This window comes from Macrosteles quadrilineatus, unplaced genomic scaffold (genome assembly GCF_028750875.1).
Source record: "Macrosteles quadrilineatus isolate MER2022 unplaced genomic scaffold, UCM_ALF_1.0 Scaffold_1__1_contigs__length_201487025, whole genome shotgun sequence".
Classification (NCBI taxonomy): domain Eukaryota; kingdom Metazoa; phylum Arthropoda; class Insecta; order Hemiptera; family Cicadellidae; genus Macrosteles; species Macrosteles quadrilineatus.
In genome coordinates, this window is record NW_026542594.1 from 30,651,564 (window position 1) to 30,667,371 (window position 15,808).

The 15,808-nt window shown below is 33.0% G+C and overlaps 1 protein-coding gene across 1 annotated transcript in view; it reads left to right on the top strand.

The window, feature by feature from the left end:
- LOC128981916 (obg-like ATPase 1) overlaps positions 1-15,808 on the top strand; it is a 110,446-nt gene that overhangs the window by 55,577 nt on the left and 39,061 nt on the right. The window contains exon 4 of the mRNA XM_054400910.1: positions 8,205-8,332. Within this exon, the coding sequence (XP_054256885.1) occupies positions 8,205-8,332 (128 nt within the window). The remainder of the gene's footprint in view (positions 1-8,204; positions 8,333-15,808) is intronic.

Consider the following 15,808-nt stretch of genomic DNA (forward strand, 5'->3'; position numbering starts at 1 on the left):
TGTTATGGCAAAATATGAGGAAGGTGAGGAGAGGAGAGACTGAAACATAGAAAAAGGTCGCTGCACAAACTGGAATGGATACCTTTAAAACACTAACTGGAGGATAATACCTATCAACAGAGAGTAGAACAGCAATAGAATAAGAAGAAAACAAGATGAATAAGGACAGATAGTTTAAGATTAAGTATTTTAATGTGTAGTGTAGACCTTAGTATTAGTATGACTAGTATTAAGTGTGACTCGCTGTATTAATAGTAATCAGACCAAGTGAGGTAGAATCATGAAAATGAAACCACTTTACATTTGGGAGGTCTGGACATATTATAACTGTTTCTTTCCTCACTGAGGTCAGAATGGTTATCTCAAGAGCTGTGCTGACACCACCAGGCATAATGGAAGACACCAGGGCTTGATTGTATACCACAAAGAAAAAACATACAGTATAAATAATCTACCTCGTTTTTATTTTGTTTTCCAAAGTAGGCCTATAACAAAGTTTACAATTTGAAATATTTTGTAAAAAAATAAAGAACAAAATTATAAATTAGTTTAGTTGTTAACATTTTGTAAAAGCTATTTAGTACAAGTAGTAAACCGCAATAAAAGTGCAAAAGCTAGAGTAGATATAATGAATTCCATAACAGTTTTTTTTTCACTATACTGTACAATAAATATTTGTGTATTTGTCTGATATAAAACTACTTCAAATCACAAAAAATAATTGAAAGTGTATGTAGTTTATTTTGTAACTTAATCTATACTTTTTCCAAACATATCTTTAGGTCGCTGGATCAATTAGGTCTGACATAAATAAGAATCTTGTGTTTTCAGCAACCTGAATGATTGGTCATGTATCGTATCAGGATATCAAATCTCTGGACAGGTAGTTAAGTTTATTGTGCAATTAGTATGTGTTATCAGGGGACCTAGCCTTGCTTGGCCAAAACTGTTGTAGCGGTGTCCAGTAAGCAAGTAAAAGTAAAAAATCTATTAATAAATAATTGAAAAATCACAATTTTAGTTGTACAAACAGACAAAGCGAGGCCAAGTAAAATCGCCTTTAGGCCTAATGATTATTTTCTCAATTAGCTTATGAAAAACACAAACTTCATAAAGACATTTTTGATAGTTTTTAAGATACATAGGCCTACTGTAAGTTTAAAGTACACAAAAACTGTGAATATCTTTCCAACGAGTATTTTGTTGTACCCAAACCTATTCCTTCATTTGTTTTATATATAGATTTTAAATTCTATGTTTACCTATTACTAACCAAATAAACATATAATAAAACTATAAACTGTAATGTAACGTAACTGCTAAACAGAAAACTCATAAACAAGACAGCTCTTAGAATAGTACAGTATATTACGTTAGGTAGTCCTGAAAATAAGTGTTTACCGGACGAGTGTGGTCGTTCCCGTGCGAGGCGAAGTCAAGTACGGGATTACCAATACCATACGAGTCCGGTACACACATTTTGGACGAGTTACGTACGATAGTTTACGCCATACTACTAGATCTTTACAAATCCTTATATATTACCACCAACTAAAGGACTAATAATTTATAAATAAAAAAACTGTTTTCAAACAAAAACGTTTTTAAACGCACTAAAAAGTAGAAAATAAAAAAGGTAATTTATAAATATGTGGAGAGTATAAATACTTGTAAGATTTAAAACGAAAAACGTGGGTTGCATGCAATAGTTGATTTACAATTACCTTCACCTATTGAACTAATGTATTATTATCAATTGCATGCACCCCACGTTTTTCGCTTTAAATATTAAAAGTATTTTTACTCTCCACATATTTATAAATTATTTTCTACTTTTTAGTTTTAATGTGTGTAGATGTTACATATATTTCAAGCATCTATACTAGAAACAGAGGCAACTATATATATCTTTTTCTAACAGAGGCAACTATATATATCTTTTTCTAACAGAGGCAACTATATATATCTTTTTCTAACAGAGGCAACTATATATATCTTTTTCTAACAGAGGCATGTGGGAAATCTAAGGTTTATTTGAGTTTTTTTTCATATAATTATGTATGACCTACCTACTAAACTATAAATATATAATTTAATTTATTGTTTACTTTATAGAATACTTAATAAATAACAATTTATATTATTAACAACACCTTTATATCTGCAATCAGATTGTTTATCTTTATTTTATAATGTTTGTAAAGAATCTCTTGGGAGCATAACCTGTACCTCTTAACCTCTGCTCTTCGAACTGTCAAAATAAAGTATTTACAGCTGACTTAAATTAATTGATATATTTACATTCTTTCAAAATGTAAACATGGAAAATTTGGAAGCCGATGGGGCGTAGCCCAAGGAAAATATGAAAATTAAATGATATAATATTGCATTGTCATCCATTTGTGAGCTATGTTTCAAATTTCAAGTCTCTAGCTCATCGGGAACTTAGTTTGAAATTGATATAAAAATTTGTAGGAAACCGGGCTAATAAAAACAAGCCCATGGGGCGTAGCCCAAGGGAAATATGAAAATTAAATGATATAATATTGCATGGTCATCCATTTGTGAGCTATGTTTCAAGTTTCAAGTCTCTAGCTCATCGGGAAGTGTCAAAATTTGCAAGAAAGCGAGTTAATAAAAACAAGCCAATGGGGCGTAGCCCTAGGGAAATGTGAAAATTAAATGATATAATATTGCATTGTCTTCCATTTTGTGAGCTGTGTTTCAAGTCTCTAGCTCATCGGGAAGTTAGTATAAAATTGATTGCAAAGTTTGTACCGGACAAGAAAGCGAGCTAATAAAAACGTTTTAAAAATCACTGGTCATAACCTCTCGGTTATGTTTTTGTTTATAACCACTCATTGCCACCCAAATATAGTATAATCAGCTGATTAGTGTCCGGTAAAACTCATTACAGTACAGTAGTACGCAATGAAACCCCATTTGATTAAACTGGCGGCAAACAGCTGTTTTCTGGACTAAATCCTTGCGTGGGAAGTTCGTCAAAATAGTGTAGTGTTGCGTAATAGTATATTACGTTACTAGTCCTGAAATTAAGTGTTTACCGGACGAGTGTGGTCGTTGGGATTACCATACGAGTCCGGTACACACATTTTGGACGAGTTACGTACGATAGTTTACGCCATAATAATAAATCTGTACAGATCCTTATATATTTCCACCAACTAAAGGACTAAAAATCACTAGTCATAACCTCTAAGAAAGGTTATGTTTTTGTTTATAACCATTCATTGCCACCTAAATACAGTATAATCAGCTGATTGGTGTCCGGTAAAACTCATTGCAGTACAGTAGTACGCAATGAAACCCCATTTGAATAAGCTGGCGGCAAACAGCTGTTTTCTGGACTAAATCCTTGCGTGGGAAGTTCGTCAAAATAATGTAGTGTGGTGTAAACTATTTTGGAATATGCTGGTTTATATCTTTACCATTATACAACTGAGGTTGTGTGTGTCTGGGTGGCTGTCACGACTGCCAATACTAAACCAATACAGCAAAGATGGTCCCCATATCTAGGAATGTCAGGCCTATTCACTTCCCTGATTTCCTCTCGGGCTACGCCCCTTGGATGTCCAGAGTTTTGAGGTGAGGATTTCAAAAGTAAATATTGATTGGCCTCCATGGAAGCATGAGTAAACTCATGTTTAGCTTTGCGTTGACATTTAAATGTTAACAAGCAGAACTGTCAAATGCTTATTTCACAATTTCAAAATTCAAGTTTCTGGCCACTGGACTATACTGTTACGACAGTAATAGGGTTTTTACATACCTCCGTCAAATAGTCCAACGATTGGACTATTTGACGGAGGTATGTAAAAACCCATTATTGTCGTCACAATTTCAGATAGCTAATCAAAACAAATTATTGAAATTTCAAACAACTATGTGGTAGGTTTATTTATCCTAAAACTTTGTCATAGATTTTATTATAAAACTCTGTCATTGATTATGGAAAAAATCTATAACCGTTTTTGTATCAATCCAGGCTCTGCTTTCTTTTTGTTATAGTGTTATAGGGGTTTGAAGAAGTTATGAAAATAATGTTATTGATATATTTTTACATAAACAGTAGGACAATTACAATATATAATTTTTTGTATAAATTTGGTGGCTTTTTGTTTATAAATTCGAACTACTAAACAAGTGATTGTATAGTACATATTCCCGGACCGAATTACGGACACAGCTGCTAGTTTCTTTGGTAAAGCTATACATTTCCAATATACAACTGTTCGAAAATGTCTGCATACAGCTTTTTACAACAATATTATCCAAGTTTGTTTTATTGTTTAGAGGACTGGTGTAGTGGTGTATAGGCTACTAACGGGGAGCTTCATATAGTCATTTTTAGGGCAATGGCCAATGTCAATGGGCACAGCTTTTTTATTTTTACAAAAACCAGCCAATTAACAAACAGACAAGTTAATTTACAAGATGGCGAGCTGTTTACACAATAGTCTTAAAATATGAATAATGTACAAACTGAGGCGATAATATAACGGCCCAACATAACATTATGCTGAAAGCCCGAAATAAATAATATACTGTACATTGATATACTGTAGATGGGTTGGCAATAATTTATAGACATATGTTGATTTACTCAGAAGTCAGAACAAGGCACTGTAAAGTGGCACAAGCAGGTGCCTTCCTCACTTAACTTTGTCTGAGGGGTTTTATTTAGCGGTGATTATTTTTGTCGCCATCCACGTATTGGTAAATCGCTCGTAGGCGCCGTGGGTTATTTTATTTCCCGAGGTCGCGTATAAGTGTTTGCCCGTCCGTCCCTCATGAATGAATTTCGGAAATTTTATACCTGGAGACCCCGTGATCATTGGGTGGCGGGATTTTATGGATTTTGTCAATTACACATAGCGATTCTATTCATGAATTTACCAACTTGGGATAAGCTGAGGCTAGGCGTTGGAGTAGGAGTAGGCTTGAGGTCTCTATTAGATGTATAGTAGTAAAATAAATATTCTACTTTCTCTAACTTCTGTTATAAAGAGGCCGTAAATATTCCACAATCTAGTTAAACAACATGTTTAACTGATCCTATTGCCAACATAGCCAAATATTACCTTTTTACCTAACTAACCGTCTACCCAGAGGGTATCTACATATTACAGGCCTTGAAAGATGATCATAAAAAGATATATTCTATCAGGATTATTAATTGATATAGTCTGAAATGTGATGATTAAAGTAGCATTTGTTCTATCTAACAGCCACGTTCACACACTGGTCGACTTGTCCGCATATCACTTCCCCTGCAATCATTGTCTACCACTATCTCTCTCGTTCCTTATCTTCTTTTCACAAGAAGCTAAATACAGCGCAATCTACCTTTTTATACTGCACAGCCTTAACGTTTCCAAATTGATAAATATACTTTGAGACTTTTCTGGTGTAGGGCTTGTCCTTGGGGATATTATGCTTCGTAATGGCAGGACCGGCAAGCCATGTTGCAAGAATTGCAGTATAATGTATGTATCAGACCGAGAGTGGAAATACGTCGACTACCATCTTGGCATAGTCAGACGTCCTATTTATTGAAAATGTTTGTTTGGAGCCGACACCAAGTTTGTGTTATCACCCTCCTCTAGTTGACCATATTGACCATATCTACGATTGGACTAAAAATCTTATCATGTAACTAAAAGAAAGAAAAATAAACCATTGTATTGACACCATATCCTGTGCTTGATGCTCGTGAATGAAGTATTCTGTAGGTTCACTTTGAGATTACCCTCACAAACAATATTAAAACTGAATGATCAAAGGTTAATCAAGATAACTTTGTTAGCCTGTTTGATCTCGCAAAATAACTCACCGAAAATATTTAAAACATTAAGTACTAGCTGTTCTACCCGTGCTTTGCAACGGGAAGAGGACACAAAATAGAAACATTTTAATCTTTACATCTGTTGCATATAATAGTTAGGTACACATCCGCCAACGCTTTTAGAAACAAAATTCAACTTTTATAGCCTTAATAGAAACGTTTAAGTTATGACTTTTAAATCTGGTAAGTAGTGGATACCACCATTTTGGTTTTGATTAATTTTAAATCTTGTGTAGGCTGATATGAGAAAAACTGACCAAATCTTTGAATAAAACTTTGACATACATGATTTACCTTCATCTCCCTTAATAACATATCTTTTAATTTATTATTGACATTTTAAATTTCAATTTGGAAGTTGCAAAAATACTAATTATTAAATTTAAATGAATATATATTTTTTTAATTTCACTCTTCTTTATATTAAATCACAAATTCTTCCATCTTCAGTTTCTTCACTCACAATAAATCATTAGCAAAACTAAGTCAGCTGTTATAAGCTTTAGAAATATTGCTGTGCCTTATCAATACAGTCTTTTGAAATATAAAAGGAACTATATCTAGAGGTACTAAAAATGTTTAACAAATAATTTTGCATTAAAGACAGCAGACAAAACTAATATGATTATCAAAGCATCAAGGACTAAAAAATGTAATAGCAAATACAGTATGTTTCATTGCATCTCTGATTCTACTCTACAAAAATATTATAAACATCTTAAACCAAATAATTATAGTTCTTTTAATCAGTTCCATCGTACATTTCCTTTACATTTTCACACTTACCATTAAGTAAACATAGTAACAGATATTTCATTAATTTTAGAAACAAAAGAACACTGTGTACTGCTTAGTTTTATGATATTTTCCTTGGTTTAATTTAATCAGTGGTGTGGCAAAACACAAATAACAAAAGTATCAAATAAAGTAAATGTGAACTGAAAGCTATGTTAGTTAAGATAAAATAAGAGTATTTTGTATTACCATTTGATAATTAAATATAGTTACACATATACAACAGATTTAAAAAAACAAAAATCAACAACGTACAATTTAGTTATTGATGATATTCTTTGGTTAAATTAAAGCATAGGTTTAGCAAAACACAATAACTTAATTTACCTAAATATACATATAAAAAACAATGTGATGTGCAAGTTATGTTAAGTTAATCTAACACATGTTAAGTAGTTAGGATTTATTTAAAGTAGCCTCCAAATGCATACAAAACATCTATACATTGTAATTTTCATACTGTTTCCATGAAAACATATCAATAACATTATTTTCATAACTTAGACGATTTAAAAAATCCAAAGCAGAGCAGAGCCGGAGTTGTAGTGGGGCCTTGAGTTGATACAGCGGTTACAGAATCAGTTTTTTTTTATATAATCATCGACATAGTTTTAGAATAAATAATCCATGATAAAAGGTTAGATTAAAATAAACCTACCTAATAGTTATGGAAAATATTATATTTAATTTCTTTGTATCAGCTGTCTGAAATTGTGATATATGCAGTTTAGCAGTTCTTCTTGTATACATTTAAATGTCAAAGCAAATGTAAACAAACATTGTTAGTGTTCTCGCAGCCATGGAGACCTATCAATATTTACTTTTAAAATGTTCACATCAGAGCTTTTAAAGCCAAAGGGGCAAAGCCTACGGTCAGTATCGAAATGTGAATAGTCCTATAATGGTCCTTGGTATGGTAGGTATATTTTTGTAATATTTAAGCCCAGTTGGTTTAGTAGTTTTTGCACCTATTAGTAACACACATACAGACAGACACCATTAGATTTTTATATAATAGTATAGATATAGATATAGATTATCATATTGGTTATTTAACTAGGAGACCAGTTATTGTTTATGGTTATATCAAGGTTTTAAATGACTGAAATAACAAGAACAAAAATTGAAAACAAAACACGACCTCTACAGTTGGACGTACAGAGCTAACAATAAAATTGGCTTCAGCTGTTAAAATCTGGGAGTATCTATGGTATTATAATTTTATAGCTTAAGGTAGTTGTAAGAGTGTTGAGTATACATGTTGTTGTGTTTATTCCAAACTACGTTGACAACATTTCAACCTTTTTACAACATTAATCATTGTCAAAAAGGTTAAAATATCTGTAACTGCATTTTGATTAATCTGCTCCTAGTGTAGGCCTATATTGGACACGTTTCAATGCACATGACTGCCTTATTTTTTTTAAGTTCAATTAGTTCAATACATGAGTATAAGAATCAAAGGACAGTTACCAGTAATTTTAACCTGTTTACAACATGAGTGTTTTCTGTAACTACTGTACTCAGAGTTTGTGTTTTACAGCAAAGTGCCCGCTTTCCTCAACGTAGTGGACATTGCTGGTCTGGTGAAGGGAGCGGCTGAGGGCCAGGGGCTGGGCAATGCCTTCCTCTCTCACATCAAGGCATGTGACGCTATCTTCCATCTCTGTCGTAAGTCACAGAGTAAATCTGTATTATAGTAGAAATAAAACTAAACGCTAAATAATATAAATACTACTACACTCCGACAGAACATACTAAGGAGCTTGTTCTATTTGTAGGCTTTCCACCGCTGTGTCTTGCTCTACTTTAAGGGGTCCGAGCAGCATGTTGACGAACCTAATGCTGTTAATCTTTCAAAGAATTTCACCCTGTGTTTATAAAGCTGAATATAAAGCTGTTTATAATGTTACTCTGTCTGAGAGTATACAGATTTTAAGGTACTGCGGTTAAAAAGATAAGATTTTCTTTTAAATTACGGACAGATAACTGGGAATGTATTCAAATAGAATTGTAAGAATATTGTGTTGCTTGAAAGAGGGGCTTGCAAGAAATTCTATAAATTCCCAACATCCTGTAAATAATGGATAAAATTGAATGAACCCTGCGATATTCTAAACGTGGCTCTGAGGGCTTCTGTTGTGAAGACAAGATTTACAGGGTGTTCAAAAAAGGTGGGGACATAATTTACATAGTGATTCCTTGGGTTAGAACCAGGAGAAAATCGAGAATAAAATCCATGTTCCAAAATCCCTTAGTTAACCAGATGTCCGCGATTTTGTATTTTTTACAGAAACATTTTTATCTAGGGACTGTTTTGATTAAGCCAATGGAACTTGATATGCATGTCTAAATAGAAGAGAGAAGAGACCCGTGTTAAAAAAATAATAATCGTGGTCCAATTCAACATTTGAAAATGGGGGACATTTTAATTTTTATAATTTAAATTAAGATAGACCGGTACTTAAAAATGGCTGATGTTATTAAAAAAATTTCAAGAACACTTTTATTTTGCATTTGAAATTTCCTATCAAACTGCACCAATTTTAAAAAGATCGAATAAATGATAGTTGAAATATCACAATTTTGTTGTTGTAAAGTAAGGCAAAATGAGGTGCAACCTGATTGCTGAGCCTTAGTCTAATATACTGTTAAATAGATGTTCTAATTAACTGTTTTCCAGTTGTTAAAGAGATTTCACTTTTGCCAAGTCTAGTCAAACTGATGTCTTGTTAAAAGGTGAGAGAGCCTACTGTAATGTTTTGAAAGCTGCTTTTTTTGCAAACTATTTAAACAAATCAGCAATTAACTTGAAAAAAAAAAACAGTAGTAATTTCTACCTTTATTTACCTACATGAGTTTCTGTTGAGGTTCAAAAAATGAAATAACATATACACGGACACAATTATGATTTATTACTGTGATAAGAAAAGGAACAAAATAGTGTCTGTTAAATTAATCACTTTTTAAACTGAGGATGGATAAACCTAGTTCTATTTTTGCCTGAGCGAAAGCAGTTAATCCAGTTGGTGGTTGATTTAAAGTTGGTCACAAGAGGGTTTACTGTAGTAATCAGTTCAAACAGTTAACCTATCAAAATTAGTGACAACTGTTATACGAATAAGAAAAAAAAAGAAAAAACACAACAAAACTAAAATTGAAAGCTGACGTTCAATTAGAGGAATTTAAAAAGTGTTTAACTAAATGATTCCTTATGTGGTTATGAATGGATCTGTGGGGTTGTGGTGATGTTGCATGTTGGCTGGAGGTGATCATGCGATGTGACACCTGTGATGGGGTAATGGCCTGCTTCCTGCTTCCATGGGAATCATCCCAGATTTCATATGTTCTAACAGGTGGTAAGATGTGGGATGTAGGTTGCTATTGGTTGTGTTGAGATTGTGACTCGACATCTGTGTCCCTTCTAAAACAAATACATTGTTATATACAGGGTGAATTTTAAATGAGTTCCCCCTTACTTTTTTCTACATTTCTTAAGATATCATCTCCGGACCACGTCAGATCATTGTTGAGTAGTAAGTACATCATTTTGACTGGGTATACATTTTTGGCCGCCATCTTGGATCCGTCATATTGGATACAAAGTTTTTTTTTTTTGCAAATGCAAAGGTAGGGTTGTGACCCATTATTTCAAACTAGAATTGTACGCTGATTACAATGCCGCAATTAGTTTTTAAAAATCTTGATCCGTTCTAAAGTTATGAGGAATTTTTATAACTTTATTTTTAGCCCATTTTAACATTGTGCCATTAACAAACTAAGACCAAAATCTCAAAATAGTGCTAGATAAAGATAAGTATACACCACAATTCATTGTCGACATATTTTCACTTGGTTATGACGGATGTAGTTTTTCAGCCGCCATCTTGGATCTGCCATTTTGAAATGTGATCAATTAATTTAAATATGAAGGTGGTGTTGTGACCCATCATTTTGAACTACTTTTTTATACTGGACTCAATGCCGCAATCCGTTTTTGGCTATCAAGCTTTCTTGATGAAATATTAAAATACTCTTATTTAAAATTTCAATATTTCAAAATCCAAAGATGCAAATGAAAAACGGATTGCGGCATTGAGTTCAGCATAAAAAATTAGATCAAAATGAGGGGTCACAACACCACCTTCATATTTAAATTAATTGATCACATTTCAAAATGACGGATCCAAGATGGCGGCTGAAAAAACTACATCCGTCATAACCAAGTGAAAATAAGTCGACAATGAATGGTGGTGTATACTTATCTTTATCTAGCACTATTTTGAGATTATGGTCTTAGTTTGTAAATGCACAATGTTAAAATGCGCTAAAAATAAAGTTATAAAAAGTCCTCATAACTTTAGAACGGATCAAGATTTTTAAAAACTAATTGCGGCATTGTAATCAGCGTACAATTCTAGTTGGAAATAATGGGTCACAACCCTACCTTTACATTTGAAAAAAAAACTTTGTATCCAATATGGCGGATCCAAGATGGCGGCCAAAAATGTATACCCAGTCAAAATGAAGTACTTACTACTCAACAATGATCTGACGTGGTCCGGAGATGATATCTTAAGAAATGTAGAAAAAAGTAGGGGGGGAACTCATTTAAAATTCACCCTGTATATCAAGTCAAGTCAATGGTCAATGGTCTCTGTTGATTTAAGATCCCAACAATACAGCGGGTCACATTACGATACAAATGAATCCAACAGCAATAATTCATTGTTGAGATGGCTGTACAATATAAGGGGCGCATGTTCATTCTGCTTGCCACTCTAATTGACCTGCTCAATAATAGCTTAGCATTGTATTTTTTTTTTTTTTAGAACAAGATGAGGCACAAAATTATGTACAAATAAATGAAAATCCAACTGATGACATGGAAACAAGTGAAAGTGTACCTAATTTACCATTAACTTCTCAAAGACCATTCAGGGAGAAAAGACTTCCAAAATACCTACAAGACTATGCACACAATTTTAACCAGGGGAGAATGTGATGATTTCTAATATCCTTGATATTACAACTTTGATCAGCTGTCCTGGTTACTATGCAAATTTAACTTGTTTATTTGTGTTGTTCTGTAATGTTGGTTTTTACTCAAATAAATTGTTGAATTTGCATAGTAACCAGGTCAGCTGATCAAAGTTGTAAGATCAAGGATATTAGAAATCATCACAGTACTATTATATAGGCCTATTAAAAAACAGTTTTTCAATAACAAAATGGCTTCTAAGTGTGATGATTAAAATCAAAACTAAGGAAAAACACCAACTCTAACTTTCATCCACTTAATTTTCCCCTACAAAACAAATCTTTTTACACATTTTAAACTTAAGTAAAATAATAAACCATGAGCTATTTAACCCTCCACTCATGGACATCTTTAAATTTGGTGTGTTATATCAAAATATCTCAATAAGCAAAAGCATAACCTAAAATAAATTTTTTCTGATACTCACCAACTGTATTGACTTGCCTTTTTAAACCTATTTTTACAGGGTCGTGAAGTTCAGTGTTCTTTTATAAGATTGAGAATTTGAGTATGTTCTTTTGTTATTAGATTAGTACAAACAAGATAAGTAGATAACAAGATAAGTAGATTAGTACTTTTGTAATGTCCAATGACAAATAAATATTTCTGATTCTGATTCTGAAACAGTGGCAGATCTGTTCGTTGATATGTGGTTAACCGGGGGGTCTTCCCCCGAAAACTTGTTATAATTAATTGTCCAAAATGGCAGTTTTTTAGACCATTTCTTTGTCCAAAGTTTCGTAAAAAAAATTAAAACCTCCATTCAACTTTTATTGAGAATAGCAGTTTTGCCAAACTGCCAACTTTTTTTATAACCATTATTGTCATGATTTGGAATAATTTTATAACTTGAAGTACAACACAAACACAATCCTTAAAATTCTTGTTCGTTTTTTAATCACTGTTAATTCCTAGATTTTGCACAGCCGTAAATTACTAAGTTTTCTTCACCCCTGTGAAAAAAAATAATGAAAACATGGCTTGGACGTCCCTTGCTCCGGATAGAATGTGTAAAGATAGCCTATAATGTTAAAACATTTCTTCCTTAGAGATTAACCCTATGAGTGGCAGATCGACAGAAAATGTCGATTTCAAAATGTGCCGCTGGAGTGGCGGGCGACAGAATATGTCGATTTATGTAACGTTTTTTTTTCAGTTGCATGTTAAGCACATTTAAAGTCGGTGAAATGACATAACTCTTATACCAATTGAAAGATAAGATTCCGAAGTTTCATTTTATTATAAGAATAAACCTTATAACATAAATACATCGATCTTATAATGAGTTACATTTAAACGAAAAATACGCGAGAACTCACGAACGCCATGTTTTGTTGCGCAATCGTAAATGATGAGTCATTTCAAAAATAAATAGCAGACGTAATTTTTGTCTGTGACAAAAGCAAGTGGTACCACTGTAACAAGCATGAAGAAATCTTTTATTCTGTATAAAGTATAACGTCATAATACATTCCAACAGCTGATGAACAATTTTTGTAAATAGCCTATTTTTACGTATTGTTCATGTGGCGGATCGACATAAAATGTCGATTTCTAAATCGCATATATATACAATGTGAAAAGTACAAAAACGTTGTTTTATATACGCTCTTGTAGACGAAGGACAGTAGAATTCAATGTTGTTAGGCTGGTCACACAAATAGAAGCTTTTGATTTTTCAAAGCTAAAGGAACAGAACACTTGTCATCGTCTAACCTAAAATGGCGGCGTCGTCGTGAGTTTTTGTCCGATAACAAAGACGAAGTGTGGGTTTTATCCCTAATTTTACAGTGTAATGTTCGTTTTAGGTTTTTATTTTGAATTAGGCGAAATATTTATGCATTATTTTGCATAAATATTTATACATGTGTGATCCAAAATAGGATAAAAAGTTAGTGAAGTTTTGTGGGCTATAACAGCTGATCAGTTGTTTTGTTTACATTTTTGCTTTTGTGAAAACCAAATATTCTATTACTTATCTTATTTAGTTATTCTTATATAGAATTATATTATTGGCTTCAAAAAATGTATGGTTTTATCATATTGATTTATTAGTAGGGGGCATTTGTGGATCTATCAACGTGTAGTTGAAGGAATTGACGTTTTCCAATTTTTCCGTATTATTGCTAGTAAATCTATAAAAATAATTCTTTTGTGTATATTATGATATGTCTATGTAGAGGAATAAATTCTGAACAAAATGGATATTTTGAATTGTGCAATAAAAAATTATGTTACATATGACACGTGTTTGCTTTTGAAATAAAATTTGAAAAATTTATAAATTTTCTTTTTTTTTACTTTTTTCTAAAAATCTACCTTTCTAAAATTGGTTTGTATTACCATTTTTGAATTCTACTGACTATTACGAACAAAATGAATATACGGTTCAATAGTTTATCACTACATACTAATTTTATACAGATTTTTGAAGAACTCCCTTACAAATTCATCAAAATGAGCGTGCCACTCCACAAAGCACATACTGAAAATCGGTCTCGCCACTCCTAGGGTTAATGTTGGTTCTAGGGCCCTCATACATGATATATCCAAGAAAATCAATGGTATAAGATCTCTAATATAACTTTTCAACTACATTGATACCAACAAATTTCAAGAAAATCTTTTGAAAAACAGCGTCCAAAACGGGGGACGAAATTAACATGTTCTGTCGGAGGCTACTGCGCCACTAGCCTATTAAAAAACTTGGCTCAGGCGGCAGATGAATCACTGACATATCGATTTAGAAGCCGAGTGTTTACGATGTTTTCAGAATGGCGCGCATAATGACCCCGCGCTACCCGCCCGTCCTCAATACCTTTTCCGCTTTATCCAGTGTTAGTTTAGACACGATGGGGTGGCTATAGCTCCCTTAGACCCCACTGAGTACAAATGCACTCTAGTACAAATTTATTTTTAAACAACCAGTAACGACACAGTTGATTAATTACATAATTTACAGATATTTATAAACGTGAAACTTCTAATGTGTTACCATACCACTGCCATCAACCTCATTTTCAACAAATAACACCCTTGGGTCACCAGAAAAAAAGTGCAGGTCAAAATAGCAGGGACCTAATGCTGTTTTAATTCACAAGTCTAGACTGGCTGTTATTGAGAGCCTCCTTCTAACCCTCAATTACCTGGCTAGCTGGTCTCATTCATCCTTATTGCCTGCAGTTTGTCTTGTGTCTCATGTCAAAATATTTTTGTTAGTCTCAAAAAAAAAAAAAAAAAAAAAAAAAGGATCGGTAGGCCTATTTAGTTTTTTTGTGAACAATCAAAGTTTAAAATTGCAAAAAAGCTATTGACAAAATAATCTTTTTCTATGAAAAAAAATAATAGGACCTAATTGTATTTTCAGTACAAGCATTGTACTAGTAACTGGAAATAACTTCAAGAATGGGTCCTTTGGTTCAAATATTTGTATCAATAAATAAGTAGTTTTTATTCATTTAACCTGTTTGTTGCCTACAGTAAATAGATAATACACATTAGGCCTTTACCTTTATTGTGACATAAACGTTTTAATAGAATAGCGCAGGGCCTAGCTATTGAACAGCTGCCTTTTTCAGTATATAAATTGCACTGTTAAAATCAGTGTATAGAGAAAACTAAATCTGAACTAATTAGGCATTCCTTAAACTCATTTGATAATAAACGTACATATTTCTACATAGTTAAAATGATGTAAATATTTTGGCGGAACAAATGCTATTTTGATTTGATTTGATGATATAAAACAATAAGTCTAACTAAAATAGATATGTACGGCATATACAATTGTACATAAGTGTCTTAACTCGTAATTGTTCCTTAATTCAATAATGAAATTCAGATAGCAACTGCTAGGGGCGTTTGATGATGACGATGTGACACACGTAGAGGGAGAGGTGAACCCTGTCAGGGATCTAGAGATCATCATGGACGAGCTGAGACTGAAGGACATGGAGTACACGGAACAGAACGTAGAGAAGCTGGAGAGGAAGGCTGTCTTAACTAATGAGTACATTGTTTGGTATGATGTGTTCAGGGGCGTTTGATGATGACGATGTGACACACGTAGAGGGAGAGGTGAACCCTGTCAGGGATCTAGAGATCAT